General features: G+C 49.8%; 4 protein-coding genes across 4 annotated transcripts; 1 reads left to right on the forward strand and 3 right to left on the reverse strand.

The window, feature by feature from the left end:
* Window positions 1-784: 784 nt before the first annotated feature.
* EI90DRAFT_3285177 (uncharacterized protein) lies at window positions 785-2,062 on the reverse strand. The gene is made up of 2 exons (XM_039066953.1): window positions 1,997-2,062; window positions 785-1,936 (listed from the first exon to the last, which is right to left on the reverse strand). The coding sequence occupies exon 2, from the start codon at window positions 1,640-1,642 to the stop codon at window positions 1,070-1,072; it is 573 nt and encodes a 190-aa protein (XP_038922612.1). The 5' UTR covers window positions 1,643-1,936; window positions 1,997-2,062; the 3' UTR covers window positions 785-1,069.
* Window positions 2,063-8,228: 6,166 nt separating this feature from the next.
* On the reverse strand, window positions 8,229-9,188 carry EI90DRAFT_3115781 (uncharacterized protein; the record flags this gene model as incomplete). Its single annotated transcript, XM_039062822.1, has 1 exon — window positions 8,229-9,188. The coding sequence occupies one exon, from the start codon at window positions 9,186-9,188 to the stop codon at window positions 8,229-8,231; it is 960 nt and encodes a 319-aa protein (XP_038922613.1).
* Window positions 9,189-17,502: 8,314 nt separating this feature from the next.
* Window positions 17,503-17,985, reverse strand: EI90DRAFT_3115783 (uncharacterized protein; the record flags this gene model as incomplete). The annotated part of the gene is made up of 1 exon (XM_039062823.1): window positions 17,503-17,985. One exon carries the CDS (start codon window positions 17,983-17,985, stop codon window positions 17,503-17,505), a length of 483 nt encoding a protein of 160 aa, XP_038922614.1.
* A 1,846-nt stretch (window positions 17,986-19,831) lies between these two features.
* Window positions 19,832-20,749, forward strand: EI90DRAFT_3115784 (uncharacterized protein; the record flags this gene model as incomplete). The annotated part of the gene is made up of 1 exon (XM_039062824.1): window positions 19,832-20,749. One exon carries the CDS (start codon window positions 19,832-19,834, stop codon window positions 20,747-20,749), a length of 918 nt encoding a protein of 305 aa, XP_038922615.1.
* Between the last annotated feature and the right edge of the window lie 2,215 nt (window positions 20,750-22,964).

Genomic DNA, 22,964 nt, shown 5'->3' on the forward strand with positions numbered 1-22,964 from the left:
TTTTTGGGGCTCATCTGTGTGCGTTTCTGACAGGCAAAGGATGGCTAGTTTCTCTTTTTTCATCTTGTTCATGACTAGGTTCCATTTGTGCTTGGTATTTTGGCTGTTGGTGCCTTTGATGTTAAGGGCACCTATTTTTATCTGTCCTGTTTTCTGTGTTGGGTCTCTACCACCCCTGAGGCGGAGTGGGCATCTGTTTTTTCTGGGTATTGTGTCATGGGGTGTTTGGTCACTTCTGGGGGGGATTTCGGGTGTTTCTTTGTTTATATTGGGCACCACAGTTCGCTTTATACTCATCCCTGTGCCCACCGTGGCCGAGGCACGGGGGTGAGGCAGGATTGTCTTTGCGGCCTCTTCACCTCCTTGCATGAGTGAAGGGGGGCCTCGTGGTTTTGTGCTGATATGCCGACCAGCACTATCAGGTGGCTCCGGGTGCGCCACTCTCCCCGCCAGGTGCACCTTTTGTGCACTTAGAGGGGCCGGTTCTGTGTATTTATTAGTGTGTGTGTGTTCATTGGGTGTTGTAGTCAGTTTGGAAACTTGACTAGGTTGTTGCGGTATTGGGGTTGTTAGTTATGTATTGGGATGTTGCGGTTTTTTGCTAGGGTGGGGGATTACATGATGTATCTACCTCTTGTGCCGGAAGGGTGTCTGCCGCGTGGGCCCCTAAGCCTTGCTGGTCCGCCTCTGTAGTTTCCGCATCCCATCCCCCTACCTCTGTGGTGTGTGTGGGTTTCTTCTCTCGCCATGCTCTGGTGGCCGCTTAGCTCGGTGGCCAGGGAAATGTCTGTGTTGGTGATCTCTTTCCAGAAGGGGAGTTCCGTGAGTGGGCACTGGAGTGTCGAGTGGTCGTGGCCTTTGCAGCATCTACATGGCTTGGGGGGGTTCCTTTTGGCTCCTTTCGCGATGGCTGGGTGGTACCAGACTGTGGCTTCTGCTGCTTCAATCCAGTGGCTGTGCTTCACAATGTCTTCGGGGTGTGGGGACTTGACTAGGAACGTCCAGTGGGTTGCAGTGGTGCTGTGGGTGGTGACTGTCAGAGGTCTTACTCGTGCTGAGTCGATTATTGTTAGACGTTCGTAGTTGTCGGGGACATTTTCGACAAGGTATTTCCCAATTTTCGAGGAGGGCGGTTCAGGGTGGTTTTTAGGCATGTTTGGACAGCCGTGCGGTCTCTGGCCGTGGCTGCGAACGCCCAGTTTCCAATCCAGTCGGAGGTGAACTCGGAGGCTGGGTGCGCCACAAAGCTGAATGCTTTGGAGAGCCAGAATTGGTGGTAGAGGAGCGTTGCAGCATCGCAGAGTGTCAAGCCATTGATCATGATACCCCAGGGGAGGGGGTCGTCTCCCTGGGCGTCAATCGCATTGGCAGCCGGTATGGTGCTAAGTGTTTCTGCTGAGTCTGGGAACGCTCTTTTAATGAAGGTGGAGGCGTGGTCTTTTGCCTCTTGCATTTTCGTGAGGGAGAACGCCATGTAGAGAGGGATAATGATAACTGCGTGTTCGTTGGCTTGGTTCCAAGCTTCGCAGGCTTCATCGGTTACGTTCAGGCGGAGGTGTGGGCTGTGCATACCAAGGACCTTATAGTCGAAGTTGGCTGGGAGTGGGCGGGCATTGTAGCTGACTTCGGTGTCGTCGGGCATGTCAAAAGGGCCGGATGCTGGGGTGATCTTCGCTTCGCGGTTTGTTGGGGCTCGGGTGTGGCTGAGAATTCTTTCTCTGAGACCCGGAGTTGGGATGGCTGGACTTCCTCTGTCAGGCCGCTACTGTCCATGTTTATGCCCAGGGTTGTAGGGGGGGTTTGGGTCGCGGGGACTCTGATAGCGGGTTTGGCGGGGGCTCCGCTACCGAAGCCAGGTAGGGCCATTCTGCGTTCTTTTCTAGGGGGGGTTGGGGTGTCCGAGGTGGAGTTTCCTCGGTTACGTTTATTACCCGCACTGGTTATGGGGGGGGCGGTGTGGTTAGGGTGCTGAAGTCCGGGCGGCATTGGGGCTTACAGGGTCGGTGGTTCTCGTGGTTGCGCTGCTACTTAAGTGGTCTTTGGGGCACGTGGTGTCATTTGGTGGGTCGTTTGCCCTTTCGTCTGCTGTACAGTTTTGGGGGTATGGCCGTAAGTTTTCTCTTCTTTTTTTTTTTTTTTTTTTTTTTTTTTTAGATTTAAGTTTAGATTTTTCGGTTATATGTGCGCATTTGTTTTCGTTGTTTCTTAGGGAGGGGGGTGTTTTGGGTGGCTTAGACTGCTGGGAGGTTTTCCTAGGCTTCTACCGCCCCGTTTGGCGAACGGGGCCCTAGCAGCTCACTTGGGTACAGTGAGGGTGGCCCTGCTGGCGCAGGGTCGGCAGGTTGGGGACTTGTTTGCCTGGCTAGCCTCTCTCCCAGTACTGGCAGTCACCCCTCGTTTCGTTTAGGTTTCATGTGTTTCTTAGGTTCCTAGTTTAACGACTTTGCGGTCGGTGTAACACTCTTTCGATGTCACGGCCCTCTCCTGCACCTGAACGCTATAGAAATGGGCCAATTAGGCCCCATTTTTATAACAGGGCCCATGAATGGTGGGGCCAAGTGGAGCGGAGCTAATGGAGTTACAAGTTAGCTGACTAAATATTACTGATGAGTCGGGTTACAGGGTTAGCAGAATGGCAGGCTATAACCCAGAAATGGAAAGGAGGGATAGGCCCATTGGTAGACTTGCAGGGCAAGCAAGTGAATTGCCCAGTGGAGGCAGGAGTGCGCTAGCGGACATCGGAGCTGTCCAGGAATCCGTACTTAGGGAGGCATAGGTAATATATTGGATTGAGGGGGTGGTGACCATTGAGGGGGTTGGAGGGACGATGGCTGTGGATGGATATGACAGTATCCCCTTCTTAGGCCTGAACCCTTGAAGGCCCAGAATTAGCAAGGTGAGGGGAGCTGTACTTACAGAAAAATAAAAATGGAATGAGGAGTGGAGAGAAAGGAGAGATGGAAGGGGAGTCAATGTTCCTAAGGAGCTTCAGGTCCAGGCTTATCTGGATACCGAGAGTGGAAAGCTTCGACAAGGTCAGAGGTGTGATCAAGTTCGCCAGCAAGGAGCCATTGTGTCTCCTTGTCAGTCCCTTCATAACCTAACCACTTGACCAGGTAGAGCAACTTGTTGCATCTATGTCAGTTGATCTTGGAGTCGAGTATCTCCTTGATCTCAAACTCCATTTCGCCTTCGATTTCTATTGGAGGCAGAGGTGGTTGGTGGCAGTTTGGAATGACGTTCAGGATGGAGGGTTCAATCTGCAAGACATGGAACACCAGGTGGATGGCTCGCATGTTTTCTGGCAGTTGGAGAGTGAGGGAGTGGGTTCCAACATGGGCGATGATCTCAAAAGGGCCGAGGTTTTTCTTGGAGAGCTTCTTGGAAGGTCGGGTGGAGCAGAAATACTTGGCCTTTACATAGACCAATGTTCCTACCTCGAAAGCTGGAGCAGGGCTCTGACAGGAGTCTGCCAGGCCCTGGTAACGGATCTGAGCATGGTGCATTTCCTTGCAAAGGAAGTGATGGAGGGAGTCGAGATTGACCAAGTACTCTTGGGCACACACTGATGTCAAGTCTCGCTCCAGGTGAGTAGATCTGTTGTAATTATAGTACCAATCCAAGTGTTTTGGCTAATTCTATTTTATGGGTTAGTCTAAAATTTCTGAGAAATGACTTACAGATAAACAAAGCCCGGTGGAGCTGTTCCTCTAGTGTAATTTCTCAATTTATCTGGGTGTAATTCTGTGTAGGATTGTTAAATTTGGATTTTAACCTGAAATAAATCTTCTACTTGGTGAATTTTCAAAGATTCTACTCAGTTAATGAGTTTAGATTGTGTCTGAAGTGTCCCTTGGCCTTGTTTATTTTTATTGTTTGTTTTAACAGTAGCAAAATAACTGTTTTGTGTTTACACTTTGAAATCTGGAGTGTTAACCAGCTCTCCTGTTGAAATATTACTTAATATATCTCTCCCTAATTGCTGCCTTTTACTACAGTGGCAATCTTAACTGTATTTCACTTTTTTGCACTGGAGTGATACAGTCATTCACCCCCCAATGGTGTGGATCTCACTAATCCAGGCCTCAGTGTAACGAAGTTCCATGAAAAAAATTGATAAATTTGAATAACATGAAGAACATAAATATGAATCAGTGGCTGGCAATATTTTGAGTGGAGTCCTGTCATGAAGTGAGTACGGGAGTGAGTGTGAAATGGGTGCTTTCACCTGTCAAAAACCCGGATCATAGGGGTAAATGCGTGATGTCATATCCGTGCATACCCGATCCCGACCCGACTTCCGGACCTCCTCCTTCCCCACCTCCGGAGTCCTACCCTACCGCCGCCCGTTCCGATACTCACCTTCGGTCCTGGCAACACACCTCCTTCTACCTCCCATGCCACCTCTACTCCTCCTTCCCTCTCCTCCCCTATCTCCGTCCACTCTGATACTCACCTCGGACCAAACACCGCCCCTCTCGCCACCCTCCTACTACTACTCCTCCTACACCTCTGCTCCTCCCTCACAACACCTCCACCCTCCCGTCATCCTCCTACGCTTCTCCCATCTGCTCCGATACTCACCCTCGGACCTGACAACTCTCCTTCCCGCCACTCCTTCCTTCTTCCCTTTCTCCTCCCTCTCTCCTCTGGTACTCTCCCGCTGACCTCCCGCCAAGTTACGACCTTCCACCGCTGTCCCATACTTCATACTTGGGCACCGATCGTACCTTTGCTCCGAGCCTCCGTCATAGTCCCTACCTCGGACTTTGACTCCACCTCGGTCTTAGTCCATTGCATTGGTGACCTCATACTACGTAAACACCATTGCCAATATTCCTCGGACTTTCAACCCCGCCTCCGTAAGCTCCGTAAGCTCCGTAAGCTCCACAACCTCCGAGCTTTGTGGATCATCTTCGGCACTCTCGCTGCTTGTAATGTATCTCTCGCGTTTTCCCCTCATCCCTATTTGGACTGCTGCTTCTTCCCATTCTAGCCAGTTAGTCATCATCCTGTCAGGGCATACACCCTGACCTAGCCCACACCTGCACTCCACCTGCACTCGCACCCGCATCTGCATGCACACCTGGCCGTTGCACCTCCCACGCGTACCCTGTGCCGGACGCTCCATGCGGCCGGATGCGCCAGGCCCCGGGTCTCGGGCCTCATGTGACTTCCGGATATCTCCGGAAGTTTTCGATTATATTGGGCCACTGTGGGAAGGTGAGAAGTTAGCTTCCTTCTCACCTTCTTACCCACAGCAGGCAAGTTGTACACTACTTGCCTTTTATCTATTCACCTTCTTACCCACAGCAGTGTGCCCTGGACAGGGCTGTGTCCCTTTAGGCTGTGGGCCATGGGGGGGGGTCACGGGGACCCATGAGACGTCCCCTGACACATCCCCACTTCTCTTCATCCTCCTGCCCCTCTGGGCCTGTCAGGGACGCGTCCGGGGTAGAGGGGGTCCGGATGTATCGCCCGGCAGAAGGGCCCTCACGGGGTGCAAACCGGGCGCATGTGCTGGCGGGTCCGGGGAGGGACAGCAGTCCCTGGCCACTTAGACTGAAGTGGAGAATGTGTTATTGTTATTAAAAGGGAAAACTATACTACTTACCTGAAGTGGAGAATGTGAGAAGAAGGTTACTTCTTCGGTTCCCACTTCAGGTACATTTATGTACATGCGGCTTGAGTCACATGACGAGTGCCACATCACCCTCGGAGGCAGCCGCAGGCATCCGGGTATCCCCGTGGGGGATCCCGAGAGCGTCCGCTGCATGCGCGTGTGTTGGGCACAGCGGGGAGCCGTCCAGGGTGTGTGGGCCGGATGGGTCAATAGTACATTGATACAAAGGAAGGTGGTCCGTGTAGATAGAAGGAAATAAACAAGAAAAGGAAGATGAGAGGAATGAGATAAAGAAAAGGGGAAGAAAGAGAGAAAGGAAAAGGGGAGGAGAGACAGAGGAAGGAGGAGGGAGAGGGTTGGACAGCAGGGAGCGGGTGTGGTGTGGCCGGGTGGGTCCGGGTGGACCCGGGTCAGGTGGGTGTGCCCTGACAGGGCCTCACCCTCCCTACCTCCTTTCGGACGTATCACATGTCCTGCCTTATGACCTTCGGTACCACTCCGCTTCTGTCTACCCTTTGTTCCCGTTTGGACGTCTTCGTTCCGATTCGGATCCCCTTTGTCTCCTTGTGCTTTTGCCCCCTCCATTATATATATCGGCACCTGTACATACTCGTTTTGGGCTCAGTCCGAAATCGACCTGAAATGCCCCCTAGAGACTTCCTGCTCACCTACTGTGAAATTAAGGACCAAATGGACAAACAGCAATGGCACAGCGCTCCGCTTGAGTCGCTGAGGCCAAGGTCCCTCCACGCTGTCAGGGCACACCTGTGTGACCCAAGCTGCATGTACATAAATGTACCTGAAGTGGGAACTGAAGAAGTAACCTTCTTCTCACGTTTTCCACTTCAGGTAAGTAGTGTAGTTCTTCCTTTTAATAACAATTCACGTTTTCCACTTCAGTCCAAGTGGCCAGGGACTACAGTCCCAGATCGGGCCCATCAGTACGTGCGTGTCAGGGATGGCTCGAGGGAGGCAGAGGTTGTGGCGTAGCGCTTGGCGCTAGCGGCCCAGACGGCGGCGGGGCGGTAAGACCGTATAGTGGGCAGCCCTCACTCGGGCTTACATCCCTGTGTGGCTTCTTAGGCTGAAGCGGGAAATGTATTGTTATTAGGGTGGGAAGCTAGACTAAACTAGGGTACTTACCTGAAGCGGGAAATGAGAAGAAGGTTACTTCTTCGGTCCTGCTTCGGCTTAGTTTATATACATGTGTGAATGGGTCACGTGGAAGTGCCACGTCACCTTCGGACAAAGCCGGGTTACCACGGGTGGCTCTGTGGTCGATCCCGAGTGTTGGAGGGGAAATACAAGTAGGAGTGCGCGGCACGTCTGGCGTGGCGGTGCCCCTACGGGGTGCTCAGCGTCGGGCGCGTCCATGCTACAAGTGTAGGAAAGAAAGAGAGAGGTCGTCTGTATAAAGATAGAAAAAGAGAAGAGGGAAAGAAGAGAGAATGAGACGATGAGACGAAAGGAAAGGAGGTGGCGGCGGCGGCGGCGGCATGCCCTGACAGCGCACCCACTTCATCCCCCGAGAGGGTCCCTCTGCCAGGCACTACAGCCGGGCCCCCTCCACCCCGGATGCGTCCCTGACACACGCTAAGTCTCCGATTCCACTCTGGAGTCGTCTGAATCCGCCCATCTCTAACATGTGAGTCCGAATGCAGGCGGGGCTCATCTAGCAGGGGATCCGAGAGCTCCAGTAGTGGTCCGAAGCTTCTCCAGGAAGCCCGAGTCTGCTGGATGGTACAAGAGGCTCTAAGAAGGATGCGGCCTCAGCGACTCAGAGGGAGCACTGTGCCTCTGTTACGTCTCAGTTAGTCCTCGTATTTCTTATGTCTGAGGTATCTTGTAGAACGGGAACGGGATTCACTCAGAGGGACTTTGGGTAGCATTTTAGTCGAGATTAGAACTGAGGAACTACAGGTTCTAATCTACGGGTATTTTATAAAGGGGAGTGGAAAGGACTTAGTCAAAGTCCAAATAACAATGGGACGCACCAAAAGGTGCCGAATGATACCAAGAGGTACCGAAAGGTCCCGAACGATATCTTTAATGGGGAACCAAGGTGTCGGACCATAGAGGGCGGAGTAAGAGGCCGGAAAATGAATGGGAACGAGAAATGGGTAAGGGGGGTTAGCCGACTGAATGGCAAGAAGAAGATAGTTGTGCTAAGAATGGAGGGTGACTAATAAGTGATGACGTGAGTGAGATCACCGAAGGATGCGGGTAACTCCAAAAGCGGAGTTGCATATCCGAAGGATGTTGGGTGACTCAAATAAATGAAATGGGTGGAGAAATGGTTTAAGGGTGTGTCACGGGATGTCGGAGGTCCATCGGGGTATCGGAGCAAATCCGGAGTCTCTGAATGTTCCGACTCAGGACCGAGCTTCCGGGATGGGAGTGGCCAAGGTTTGGTGTGCCGCAACCAGACTGGAGCTGAGACAGTCAGGAGGGAAGGTGACTTGAGGAGTGGGGAGGCATGGTGTAGGGGATGGTGAAGTTGTTAGGAAGGTGTGATGTGGTGGGAGTGCATGGGGTCGGGATTCCAGGATATGACATCACCCCTCAGTGGTATCCTGTGACAGAGTGTGACAGTGCATTTGCATGCTCATGTTGGACCCCCACTGACCCCATCAGTCACTTGTTCAGCACACCCTGGCACCTCCAGCATTGCAGGGGGCTTGTTCTGCTGGAGCTGTGGATAATTCTGAGCCATCCAACCCCTCATTCGGATTTCCGCTGGCTTTGCTGGCACTCTTTGTTTGAGCACAACTAAGTGCGCTTTTTCCTCTTTCCATTTCACCACCTCTGCTTTCTGTGTCTCATTGAACTTTCTCCATCCCTCCTTGGCCTCCTCCTTCAGCTTCTCCAGCTTGGCCTCATCCAGCCTCCATTGAGTGCGCTCAGCTTGATCCCTCAAAAACCCTTCATGTGTCACAACGTGGCTGAACGTTCCCTTGATACGTCCACCTTCTTCTTTCTCTGTTGACTTTTCCAATTCCTCCTGTGCTAGAAGTTGTGTCTGTGATTTAGACACATACATTCTTCCCAATGCCAACTGGGCATTTGCTGCATCCACCACATTAACGGCTCTTTCTACCAGTGTCTTTGCCTTCCAAAACTCATGTCGCATTTTGTCGATCTCCTTCATCAATTCAGGGTGAGTCTTGTGCTCTGAATTGTGATCATGTATCAGATCCCAATTGATAGGAGGAAGATCACTGAGGTGCCCATATGTGCGTTTGGGTAGTTTAAAGGTTGAACAAAGAGGTGAGGAAGACATGATAGAATTTGAGGATGAGGAGAATGACATGATATGTTCCAGGTCATCAACAGCGCGCTTCTTTGCCTGAGAGTAGGAAGGAGGGAAGGTAGGAGTTTGACAACAAGCATTGACTGTCGCATCATCTGAGCCAGAAGGTTGCGGTGGCATGTGGACATGTGTTGTCTGAGACACAGCAAACAATAAGGGATTAATGATCAGTCCATCACACTCATTATTATCCACTTCGCTGTATGTTCCATCATGACCCCCTAGGTACATCTGAACATCCTGCGAGTCATTCATCAGTGAGGGGGTATCATCACGCTAGTACACATGGGCCATCAGCTGACCATGAAAGTGCATAATGCGCTTAACAGGAGAGGTCACAGGGAGGGGAAGGTCTCCCTGGGTGGAATGTTCAATGCTTGGAGCAAGTTGTTCAGGGTGGATGATGGATGGATTAACAGGGTAGACACCAGTCACTCAGAAACTGGTGATAATGTGAGTTGAGTTCACAGCCTCCATCCATGTGTGGCCAAAGACTGATAAGAATGATGACTTGTTCAGTTTTTTGGGGTAATTCTGCAAGTTGAATGCATCATGTTGTTTAGAGAAGCTCCACTTCAAGAGGGAGAATATGAGGACATTGAGTCCTTGAAGGACATGAGTTGTATGTGCAGGATAATGAGAAGACAGGGGTGGCCAGCAGCTTTTCCCTGTGTAGCAGCATTAAGAGTTTGAAGCCAATCAAGGCCAATCTCATTGTCCGTCCACCCTTTCTCTGAAACAGTGACCCTAGTAGAAAGTGGAAGTATAAGCATGTGCAGTGATATTATGGATAAGAAACTCATGCAGCCTCCAAAGGATTGTCCTTCAACCATTTGGAGTTCACATTCTGCCCTTTAAAGATGACAACTGGAGGCACTGAAGTGCCATCTGCACAGACAGTTACAATCATGCTCACATTCTCGTGGTTCCCATCATGTTGAATGTGTGCTATTTTTGTCATCTTGCATGCAATGACTTTGGCCTTTTGTCCTGTCCCAAATGGGAAGCCGCTTTCATCCATTGCATAGATATCCTCACGTTGTAACGGGTCTATCGCCTAGACTCAAGACAGAGAGAAGGGGGAGGGTGGTAGTGTGCACGGGTGTGGTTCGTGAGGCCGGGTCTTGGTCCGTGGGCGCTACTGAGTCTGCAAAAACCTCAAACAAACACTCACCTACGTCTCTCTTGGACGTCAAGGCTGAGTATTATGATGTGAGGGGTCTTAGACGTGAGCAACTAGCTCAGAGGGGGCGTTAGGGTCGTGGATGGCGTCTTTGCCACTTGGATGCAACTTCTGCTTGTCCCTTCACGGGTCTATTCAATACTAACTTGTTATGTACAAGTTGTTATCTAGTTTATATATGTTTGAAATGGAATAAATGGCATGGGGGAATGTAAATGGGCCGTTAGGCAACCGTAAATGATGAATATCCAATTGGGAACAAAGAAACAATAAAAGAAATATGAATGAATGGGGAAAATGTGACAACGGGTCCGAAATGGGAATTGTGAAAATTAACTCCGCAACAGTTCGCCACAGCGCCCACCTATCCTCCCGTCAGAAATCTCCTCGTCTCCAGCTTTCCAACGAGCCCTTATTCGTCCCATTTGGTGCAGTAGTTCTTGAGATGTGGCCGTTGACAGGTGCTGTCAAGACCACGTGAGACTCTACTCCATGCTGAACCATCCGGGTATGGGATTGCCATTCTGGGAAATGCTCCGGGGGTGAAGAAGGGTGGTAGAGCATCACTATCGGGTAGAAAAACGGCTGGGTTGTGAGTGTGGGTATGGAGGTCTGGAGAGGGGGTGAAATTGGCGGCATGGTTGGGCGTGGGAATTTTGCTTGGGGTTGTCGGGAACGATGGGGAAAATGAGGAAAAATATGGAGTGAGTGTATGGAGTGTTGGATAGTGATGTAATGAGTATCGGGAGCGTCAGCGGATATGTACTGCCTGTTGGTGACCAAATTCCGCAGAATCCAACTTTTTGCGGTACACGGAGTTGTCCCCACAACAACGTCTAAATTTGAAATGGTCATACTGAGCTTGTAACAGCTGGAACCAGTGTCGCACAGCTGCAGGATTTACAGCACCACCCTGAATACTTTCAAGGTTGGAACTCCACTTGGCATCAAGTCAGTTTTTGTTGCATACTAAAAAGCTGTCAACCCAATTTTTACCAAGCCCAGTAAGGTTTGGGTGGCGTATCTGGGCAACTTCCAAGGCATATTCCTTCGAACGATCATGGGTAGCAGGGAATCCACAGTCAGACATAAGGAGAAGGAATTCCACCAGGGTGTCACTCTCAATCTGATTCAGCCATGACCGGTTTATTGAGGCCTCAAGCCGACTTTTCCCACCACTCAGCCTCCACATAAATGTAGAATAGGAAACATCACAATTAGAAGCATGTTCCCTGGTGCTGGGAGCTTTTTTGTGATTTTGTGTTGTGTCCAGGACCTGAGATCTATATGAAATGATGGTGTTCTGCATGTGCACCTCTGCTGCCTCAGCTGCAAGCTGCCTATGGCACTCCAAAGAGTTGGCATGCCAGACCATTTGTCAAAAGAAGCAAGCAAAGCAATATTGGGGTTGGGGGATGTGGGAATGGTGATTTAACTTACAGATTGTTTGGGTAACAGATGAAAACATGCTTCCGACTTAGGTTCCGTGTCTCATCAAAACAAACAAATACTGGCATGTGTAACACTGGCCTTTTGCTCACTAGCTGTCTGGCTAGCTATTGGTAAGATAAAGAGAGCAATGAAACTGGAGTGGTTAAGTTGCAAGCACGGCAACTCCTCACACCCAAGTTCCCTATGTTTCCTTGATTTTTTCCTTTACTTCTTGCCCACTTGACATCAAACTCGGTACATAAGTAGATCTAGCAACGACTTATATACATGCCAAATCTCATCACAAAGGGTGGGGGGGCTCGGAAATTATGTGGTGATTTATCATTGGGGGGTGTGTCTCATTGAGGGGTGAATGACTGTAACCAGAAATGCTTGAGAAAAATAATACTCTATTTTCTTACTTCTCTGAGGGGGGCGTAAAGTCCCAGAAAGGGTCTCCTTTTTATACAGTACTCCTTGGGTTGCCTTCCTTTTTCATGCTCTACCTCGTATTTACAGGATTTATTTACAGTGTATTTTCCTCAAACTGAATACAAATGAAATTTTCATGCTATAGTGTCAGGGCAGACCCACCCGACCCGGCTCCACCCACCCTCACCCGGTACCCCACCCACCTCCACTCCTCACTCTTCAGCATTGTTTCTCACTTCATGTTTTTCCTTTTGCCTTTCTGTTCTTTTGCTCTCTTGCCCTTTCTTCTATCTTTATCCACATGGACAACATTTCCCCTTATCTATGTATTATCGACCTGCCCGCAACGTGTGCATGATGCACCCAGCCCCGGACAGCCTCACGGTTGACTGCGGCTGTATGCAGGGTGACATGGCAAACCTCATGTGACCCAAGCTGCATGTACATAAAAGTACCTGGGGTGGGAACCGAAGAAGTAACCTTCTTCTCACAATTCCCACTTCAGTCTGAGTGGCCAGGGATTGTCGTCCTGGATTGGGCCTGTCACTACGCACGCCCGCTCTACACCTCGCAACGGCCTCAGCGCCAGGTGTTACACCTGGGCCCCCTCGACCCCGGACACGTCCCTGACATACAGTTCTGCTGCACTCAGCTGCGCTGAACTGCAGTTCTGCTCCAGTCAGACTGCACCTAGAATCCTTATTGTCCTTCCTCACCTAAGCTATTTTAATGATTTAATTAGAACTTGACTGTGCCGCATTTGTCGCAGTTCTTTATTTCAAATTACTCTTGTTTACCATTAAATTCACTATGACTTTCAGGTGATTTATTCTATTTTTATCCAGTGACATTTAGTTGAAATGAGACTTGAAATGTTAAACAAGTGAAATTGTTCAAGTTTAGAACCAAAAAAAAGAGTTGCTAGTAGTTAAGAATTGATCAAACGAATGTGTTAGAGCTCTCTGCCTTACAGTTTTTCACCCCCCAACAGTGAACATTTCACTAATCCGAATAGTGTTGCAAAACCTGAGTCACAACCAGTATTATAAGATTTCTATGTTACAAGGTGAGCATGCAAGGAAGCACTAAAACAATCCATTCACCCCTCAATGGTGAAGTGTGACATGCTGTGACACCGCTTTCACATGCTCACACTGGACTGTTGTCTCTGTCCATCATCGCTTGTTCTATGTTCTTGTCAGGGCACGCCGCTCCACACCCTCCCACTCCTCCTCTTTCCTTTCCCTTTCTTCTCTCTTTCTTTCTTTCTTTCTGTCTTTCTTTCTGTATACGGACAACCTCTCCTCTTACCTGTGTAGCATGGACGCATCTGATGCCAAGTACTCCATATGGGTACCACACTGCTGGATACACTGTAGGCGGGATAATCGCCCATGCACAGACTCGGCTCAGATACCCGATTCTACAATTAGGGAACCACTTCCATTCACGCAACAACTCGATACGAATTTGGTACCTAAAAATAGTCCTAATTCGTACGATTCTGACGATACCAAGAACGCCCCAATCGGTCGAGATTTGACGGAGTTCTGCATTGGACAGGTTAGGCATGGAAGGTCACGAGTGCAGGCATGGGAATCTCAAGCGGCAACCCAGAATTCCAGCCTCACTCGTTCCCACAGTATCTAATAAATCGGTAAAAATGCTTATCGGCTGCGTGAGAGTTATCTCCGGCTGCATTTCCAATTTTGGCTCTTAATTCCGCAAATCCGTTGAGATATCGCTTATTTTCTTATATTTTCATATTTTTGCATCATTTCAGGTATTGATCAATATTCTTTTATTGATACTGTTACCCTTTTTTATTATTTCGCCTAATAAGGTACCCAGGTGCCATATGGTACCAATATTTCCCATCTATTATTTCTAAAAATAATAATCCTGTACATACTGGATTTTGGAGAAAGAAGTTCTCCCCTCCCCCAATTCTCTAAGGTGCTAGGATGCGCTAGAGTTGGTGAGAGTGAGTGGAATTCCAACAGTAGGAATAAGGGCAACAATCTAGCCTGCAATGAGTGGGTAGTGGATTTGTTGAGCCTGGACCTTGCGGAAATCCTGGAGAACTCACCACAGAGTCAAGGATCGAGAGCATAGCAAAGCCAAGAGTGAGAGTAGGAGTTTAGGGAGGGTTTGGCCCCATGAGCTTAGTCGGCATCGAGAGCCATGAGCCCTCTTGCAATGCCATGCACCCTCACTTGTACCTCTCTCCTCTAACACTTGGGATTACCTGCAGAGCCACCCACAATAACCTGGCTCTGCCCGGGCTGACATGGCACCCCCACGTGACCTGTTCCTGCCTGTATATAAACCGAGCCGAAGCAGAACCGAAGTAGCCTTCTTCTCATTACTGCTTCAGGCAAGTACCTTAGTCTAGCTTAGTTTAGTTTAGCCTTTCATTCTAATAACAACCATTACTGCTTCAGCCTAAGAAGCCAGACAGGGACGCAAGCCTGAGTGAGGGCCACTCGCCATACATTCCCGTTACTCCCCTGCCGCCTGGGCTGCTAGCGCCAGGGGCTATGCCACTACCCCTGCCGCTCCTGTACCGTCCCTGACAGGTCTCCAGGGCCTCCAGTGTCACAGGATTTTTGTTCTGTTGAAGCTGTGGGTAGTTTTTGGCCATCCAGGCCCTCATTAAGACCTCTGATGGCTTAGGAGATACTTTCTGTTTGAGTACAGCAAAGCGCCCTTTTTCTTCACCCCATCTTGCAACCTCCGCTTTTTGTGCCTCATTGAACTTCTTCCACCATTCCCTGGCCTCTTCCTTTAGCCTCTCCAACTCTCCCTCATCTAATTTTCTTCGATTACACCTGGCTTGGTCCCTCAAAAAGCCCTGATGTATCACAACCCGAACCCAACCAAATGTTCCCTTGATGCAGCCACCATCCTCCTTTGACTTCTCTGTCTCCTCCTGTGTCAGGAGTTGTGTCTGGACCTTAGACACATACATCCCTCCTAATGCCAGCTGACCATTTGTCGCATCTACTGCATTGATGGCTCTCTCCACTAACACCTTTGCCTTCTGAAACTCGTGCCAAGTTTCATAGATTCCTTTCATCAATTCGGTCTGGGTCTTTGATGCCAAGTCACAGTTGTCTGTGAGATCCCACTTGATAGGTGACAGGTCACCAAGATGTCCATATGCACATTTGGGAAGCTCAAATGTTGAACAGAGAGGTGAGGAGGACACAATACAATTTGACAATGAAGAGAATGACATAATCTGTTCTAGGTCACCTGTTGCATGCCTCTTTGCACTGGCATGGGCTGGGGGGATGGTAGTGCCAAGAGATGAAGATGAAGATGGTCTATCACCCCCGCTTCCTGGGGATAAGGCTGCATGTGGGATTGTCAATGGAGACACAGCAAACAGCATAGGATTGATGATTGGTCCATCATTCTCATCTTCTCCCCCACTGTACCTGTCCTCATAACCCCCAAGTACATGCTGATGTCCTGTGAGTCATCAATTGGCAAAGGAGTGTGATCCCGTTGGTAAGTGTGGGACATCAGCTGACTGTGGAAGTGCATAACTCGCTTAACAGGAGAGGCCACAGGGAGTGGAAGATCTCCCCAGGTGGAATGCTGGATGCTTGGTGCAAGTTGATCCGAATGGATAACAGATGGATCAACTGGATAGACACCTGTTACCTGGAAGCTGGTAATGGTGTGCATTGAAATTATTTCTTCCATCCATGCATGACCAAAGACTGATAGAAATGATGATTTGTTTAGTTTCTTCATTCTGACGTGTAGTCTGGGAACACTGGACTCCTTGTCCATGGTTTGCCATATTGCACTCAAGAGTCATGGTAAAAGGGTCAGAGGTTAAAACTCTGCCCAGAGTTCCTGTCATTTCAAATTCCTCCTGGTCTTGTATTCCTGCTGTCATAAGGTCCTCACCACCCTTGCTCTTCACTACCTCTCCCTTAGGTAGTATCATTTCAACTATAGGCTTCCCTAAGCCAACCATGCTCCCTCTTAGCTTCCCATCAGCTTGTGCTGCCACTGGGAAAGATTGTTGCGGTACAAAATATCCCTTGCCATAAGGATTCCACTCATAAATCTCTGGCCCTCCTGTAGGCTTATTCTTAAACCTAACAAGTTCTCCATCCACTCCTGGGTAAGTCTCATGTCTGAAATCCCAAAACTCCGCATCCTCTTTGATGAATTTTTCCAACTCCTTCTCATCTAGATCCGGCTCCACAAGCTCAGGATGGTCAGGTTCAGTTAGTCTAAGCTTCATCTGCCTAAATTTCCCTTCCCAATACTCATCCCTCGCTTTTCCCTTCAGTTCCCATGGTTGCAGAAGCCCAAATTTCCTCTTAACTTTCGACCCATCCACAACATCTACTTCCTTATCGTACTTTTCCTCCTCTGCCTTAAGCAGCACCACTCTAACAATTGCGTCTTTGTTCTTACGATGATGGTACAATTTAATTCTTTTCCATGCCACTGGACGTTTCATAATTGTGCCATCCAATTCCTGAAGCAAAAACGCGCCCGACTTCAATCTCCCAAGTACCACATAAGGTCCAAACCACCTTAAGTGACCCTTGGAGTCGTGCTGAGTCTTCAACCTCTCATTAGACACTAAGACCATTTCTCCACGCTTATCCTTGCCAAATGCTTCTGATTAAAGGCATCGGCAGCTTTCTTCCTGGACTCATATGAGCTAATCGCCATGAATTCCTCCCACTGTGACAACTGTCTAATCCTCATGGCTATTAACTCCCTCGTGGTTGAGACCTTCAGCCAGTCCAAGGCATGGAAGGTCAAATCCATGACATCAAATGGCATGAGTGGGTGTTGACCATAAAGTAAGAAATAGGGCATATAGCCTGTATTCCTCTTCGTTGTCACCCTATCCGCCCATAATGCATATCCCACAAACTCGGGCCACCTATCAGTGCGGCCCTGTAACACCTTCCAAATACTTTCAATCCACACTCCATGTCCTCTTTCCACTTTCCATTTTCCCTGGGATTGTATGCTGTAGTTCTTACAATGGGAACCTGATATTTCTCCATTAACACTTGCGTAGCTCCCTGAAACTCACTTCCATTATCTACCGTTAGCTGAAAAATACACCTGAATCGACACATTACTTCAAATAACAAGTTAGCAATGGTCTCTGAGCATATATTTTTTGTGGCTTTGGCTTCCGTCCATCCCATGAGATTGTCAACAATGTCAATGAGGTATTTAAAACCTCCTTTTCCTTTCGGCATATTAACTGTATCTGCATCAAATCTCCTTAACAAGGTTTTCACATATTGCAGTTGAACTGGTACTGCATTTTTTTGTGAAGACCTCATTTGACATTCATGACACATCTGACAAAATTCACTGACTAGGTGGTACATATTCGGCCACCAATATGTGTCTTTAATCTTCTGATATGTTGGATCCCTTCCCCTATGTCCACTTCCATCGTGGGCATCACTGATTATTCTCGTCCTAATCTCTGGGTTCAGCACGACTTGGAGAAGGGGCTTATCCTTATTCCTTTTCCAGTAACTTCGCATTTTGAAGGTAGGTGATAATTGCCTTCCAATACCCTTCCAAATCATACTCCTTAACTCGATGAGGATGATTATTCTTCTTCATTTGTTCCTCTGGCTGGGGCTCAACTCCTTTGCCCTCAAATGCATCTCCTATTGCATTCAGCCTACTAATTCTTGACGGATCAGCCCAAACCACCTCCAAGGCTTTACACTCTCTGTCTTTTCTCATTAGGCAGGTTCTCCTTATTTTAATTTCTTCATCTGCATCAAATTCCTGTTCCCAAACCTCTGCTGCACTTGTATTTCTGAAATCATTGCTATACAACTCCTCTACTTCCTTCACCAATTTAACTCCATCTTCCACATCCAATTCTCCATCACTATAGTCAGAGTCTTCCCCTCCTTTCCTATGCCTAAATAATCCATCTGGCACCTTATGCTTATGTTTTGGATTATGTTCAATCTCAAAACTGAACATCAAAATATATGTAATTCACCTAGTCATTTCCGCGTTGGGCAAATCCAGTGAATTACTGCTGTTTTCCATTCAATAGTCCACATGACTGTCAGAGACCTGGTCGAGACGAAGGAGTGTCTCTGTGGTGGAGGGCTTCGGCCTCAGCGACTTGTGCCAGGAGCGCTGTGCCAAGTAACATGTCTGTGCCCTAACTTACTAAACTGGCAACCAGAACTGAAGGGGGTAAACTCTAGTCGATTTTATTACTGGAGTGTAACCTATGTACAAGTTAAGTATATATAGTTACTGTCATATCCATTCCTGGCCATCGACTTCCGGTCCCTCCGATTCCTCCGTTCCAACTCCGCTCCTCCCTCACTAACCTCGGAGCCCCCGTTATTCCGCAATCCTCTCGGTACCCCTCGATGGTCACCACCCCCCCATTCCAATTTATTACCTACGCCTCCCTAAGTACGGAGCCCCGAAGACTTCCGGACAGCTCCGACGTCCGCTAGCGCACCCCCGCCTCCGCTGAGCAATACACTCGCCTGCCCTGCAGAGTCCACCTTCGGGCTTATCCCTCCTTTCCGTTTCTGGGTTATCGCCTGCCTTTCCGCTAACCCCATGAACCGACTTGTCGGTAATATTCAGTCGGCTAATGGTTAAACCCCGTTAGCTCCGCTCCGTTCGGCTCCGCCAATTGCGGAACCGTCTCCGCTGTAACCATATATATATCCCACTTGTACATAGGTTACGCCCCAGTAGAAAAATCAACTAGAGTTCCCCCTAGGTTCTAATTGCCAGTCAGTAAGTTAGGGCACGGACGTGTCACTAGGCACAGCGCTCCTGGCAGAAGTCGCTGAGGCCGAAGCCCTCCGTTACGGAGACATTCTTTCGTCTCAAGTCTGGTCTCTGACAATCAGCTGTTAACGCCTGGCATTGACGAGCTAGACTCAGTCCTCCCCCTGGATTTGTGACCAGCGGACCCAGCGCCTATTCCGGTCATATCAGGCCAGTCGTCTCCTGCCACAGGTGAGTTTACTCAGTCCCAAGTCGACTATTCGTTGAACAAGCCCCAATACATGGGGCAAAATTACACCCCAGAAATGATGGTGCCTGTGCAGGTGCCACCATACCCAATGTTTGCCCCAGGCATGTGGGGGTATAATCCCCACATGCAGCAAGAGCCAGTGAGACCGCCCATTGCGGCCTCAAATGACTCAATACTAGGCAACCTTCTTAAGGAAGCAAGTCAACGAGTCCACCTTTTGGAAGGCTGTCAGAGACCAGGTTTGAGACGAAGGAAAGTCTCCGTGGCAGAGGGCTTCGGCCTCAGTGACTTATGCCAAGAGCGCTGTGCCTAGTAACATGTCCATGCCCTAACTTACTAACTGGCAACCAGAACCGAAGGGGGTTAACTCTAGTCGATTTTATTACTGAAGTGTAACCTATGTACAAGGTGGATATATATATGGTTACAGCGAAGACGGGTCCGCAAATGGCGGAGCCGAACGGAGCGGAGCTAATGGGGTTAAACATTAGCCGACTGAATATTACTGACGAGTCGGGTCATGGGGTTAACGGAAAGGCAGGCAATAACCCAGAAACGGAAAGGAGGGATAGGCCTGAAGGTGGGCTCTGCAGGGCAGGCGAGTGTATTGCCCAGCGGAGGCGGGAGTGCGCTAGCGGACATCGGAGCTGTCCGGAAGTCTTCGGGGCTCCGTACTTAGGGAGGTGTAGGTAATAAATTGAAAGGAGGGGGTGGTGACCATCGAGGGGTACCGAGGGGATTGTGGAATACAGGAGCTCCGAGGGTAGTGAAGAAGGAGCGGAGGTAGACCGGAGGAATTGGAGGGACCGGAAGTCGATGGCCGGGGATGGATATGACAAAGGCAAACTCTCCCAATCTCGTGATGAGGCCAATAACCTCAGAAACGAGAATAAGGAACTACAGGAGAATTTCCACAGGCTTGAGATCGAGAACGTTCATCTCAATCTTGAGTTGAGAAACTCTTCCTGTCACCAATCATGGCTCCAAGACAAGTGCAATGACCTCGAAAAACAGATTGATCGCTTGGAAAAGGAAACTAACGTCTTCAAGGGCTCTCGCCCTCGTAAGATCCCTCACATGTTGAGGGTAAGTATGCCACACATACTGCCTCAACACAGCCAGCATAGGGCACCAGTGGTCCCTATGTCTGCTTTGAATGTGGAGGTGCATAACTGCGCTGTGAGACCTCCTGTCCCGACAAGGGTAAGGGTTCCTCTTGCTGGCCTCATGGATGGCCATTACGGTCACCATGCAGCTCCCATTCCTCCTCCAGGGCCTCAAGGGCCCTCATCCTCTTTTGGTGCCATGACAGCACCTCCTCCTCCCCAACCCAGCGAGGTGCCTAGCTTGGTCCCAGAGGGGTATTTGTGGTTCACTGAGGTGAATTGCTCTGCCACTGCTGGGACCTGGAGAAACGTCCCTATCCCAGGCACGTTCTTCCAAGGTGACTTCCATTTTGGTGTCACCATCAGTGGCAAAAACTGGCCTGTGTCGGACAGTCGCAACCATCACCAAAAGCGGTGGAATGACTGGGTTCACCCATTCTTGAACTCGATTGAAGGGTTCAAGTTCATGGTGGACTTGAAATGGCTCGACCATGAAATGAGGAATGGGTTCAACAGCGCTTTGCTGGAGGCTCGTCAACTTCATGGACAATTCTTCGACATTAAGTTTGTGAACGGACAGAACATGTCTGCCACTGAACTTGATGGACATTTCGGGGATGATCCCTGAAACTTCGAAAATACTATCGAGGCAGGGAAGAAGTATCTTCTTTGCTGCCTCTGGAAGCACTACTGCTCAGAAGCGGCACAAATTATGAAGGCAACTAGCACCACTGCATACAACCTTTCCAGGTTGCAAGTAAGTGAACCTAGTTCTGCCATTTCGGGGCCCCCCCAGGTTCTGCCTCCTCACTACACAATGGTGGATAATAATCCACCGTTACCATATTCACAGGTAATAGAACCCACCCTGCCCCATAACCCCGTTCCCCACACTGAGGGAATGTTGGTGGACAATGGTGTTGTGGAAGAGGCCCCAAGGCCGAGACGTTTCCTGGTGGCCCAACAGATGCAGGCCCCCTCTGCTGAGAATGCAGTGGTGGGCCTGTCTAGAGGGCCCCAGGCTAGTGGGTCCATGCCTGCCTGAAAGGGCAAAGCCAAGAAGGACTGATGTCCCCTCGGCTTGGTAACCCCTGCTCACACTCGATGAGTGGGATGGGGTATTTCTTGTCCAACAAGCAGGAAAGGTCTAACAACCTTGGCTGCCTAGCTTAACTTCCTCAAGAGCGTTGAAGGTCTGACCACCTTCGTTGCCTCCTATTCTTGTTCCAGGAGGCTGGGGTTTAACCACCTCCACCCAATTATTCTTGTTCGATTGAGTAATGTCAGGGGACGACTCCCGGGTCCCCATGACCCTCCCCTATGGTCCACAGCCCCATGGTGTAACCAGCCTTATCCAGGGCACAACCTACTGTGGGTAAGGAGATGAGAAGGAAGCTAACTTCTCATCTTCCCACAGTGGCCACAATATCAGGAAAACTTCCGGGGATACCCGGAAGTCACATGAGGAATAGGAACCGGGCCTGGAGCATGCAGGGCAGAGCATGCAGGGTGGAGCACACATGCAGGTCCAGATGCGGGCTAGTCAGGGTGTGTGCCCTGACAAGTAACTGGGGCCTAACTGTTAGATCGGGCAGATTCGGACGATCTGGAATGGAATCAGAGACTTAGCATGGAAGGACCTCAGCCTCAGCAACTCATGTGGAGCACTGTGCCATTGCTGGTTGTCCTGGGGGTCCCTAATTTCGGATCTAGCAGAGGGGAAGTCTCTTGGGGGGAAATCAAGTCGATTTCAGACTGAGGTTACAAGTTACTAAGTACATTGTATATAAGGAGGGGTCTGGAATCAAAAGAAGCAAGGGTACTCCAAAAGGAGACAAAGGGAGCTGGAGGGAGGAACAACACCAAGGGTCAAGGGTTTGACTCAATGGTGTTTCCCAAAGGAGGAGTGAAGGGCCAAGGCCCAAGGAGGATGGGAGTGGGGAATGGCCAGCTGACTGAATAGAAAGGAAGCAGCAGCCCAAATAGGAATGAGGGAGAATAGCGGAATTGAATGGAGCAATGCAATAGTTGCAAGGTCCGAAGTAAGTCCGGAAAGTCCGAACTTGGAAGTTAAACTCTGGAATATTGGCAAAGGTGATTAAATGGAATGAGCTAACCAATACAATGGGTATAAGCGGAGGTGGGGTCAAAGTCTGAGGTCAGAGCTAAGACCAGAGGTTCCAGAGACGGAGACGTGAACAGGATTCCAGAGCAGAGGTCCGGAGTTGGGAGCATAGGTGTTGCATGCTCGTTGTCAGGGCACACCCGCCTGACCCGGTTCCACCCGGCCCAACCTGACCCGGTACCCCGCTGGTCCACCCTTCCTTACCTCCTCCCCCTTTTCCTTCTTCCCCCCTCATCCTCCCCTCCTCAGTTTCTCCTTATCTTACGTCTTCTTTATTCTCCCTTTATTCCACATGGACAACTTTCTCTGTATCAATGTACAATTGACCCATCTGCAGCGCGCCCACCATGTACCTGGCCCGGGCACCTCGGGCGACCTCCTGCTGTGCCCAGCACGCGCGCCTGCACTGGATACCCTCGGGATCTCCCACGGAGACACCCGGGTGGTTACGGCTGTGTGCGAGGGTGACGTGGCACCCGTCATGTGATCCAAGCCGCATGTATATAAACGAACCTGAAGTGGGAACTGAAGAAGTAGCCTTCTTCTCAACCTTCCACTTCAGTCTAAGTGGCCAGGGACCACTGTCCCACATCGGGCCTGTCAGTACGCACGCCCGATCCGCCCCCCGCCAGGCTCTCGGTCCCGGACGCTATACCCGGACCCCCTCGACCCCGGATGAGTCCCTGACACTCGTCTGGAAGGTGTCGAGGTTGAGGTC

The sequence above is a fragment of the Cantharellus anzutake genome (assembly GCF_015039405.1).
Source record: "Cantharellus anzutake strain C23 chromosome Unknown EI90scaffold_3, whole genome shotgun sequence".
NCBI lineage: Eukaryota > Fungi > Basidiomycota > Agaricomycetes > Cantharellales > Hydnaceae > Cantharellus > Cantharellus anzutake.

Excerpts from the sequence above, each read along its gene's own strand:
- EI90DRAFT_3285177 (XM_039066953.1), bottom strand. The coding sequence starts at position 1,642 with ATGCCCGACGACACCGAAGTCAGCTACAATGCCCGCCCACTCCCAGCC.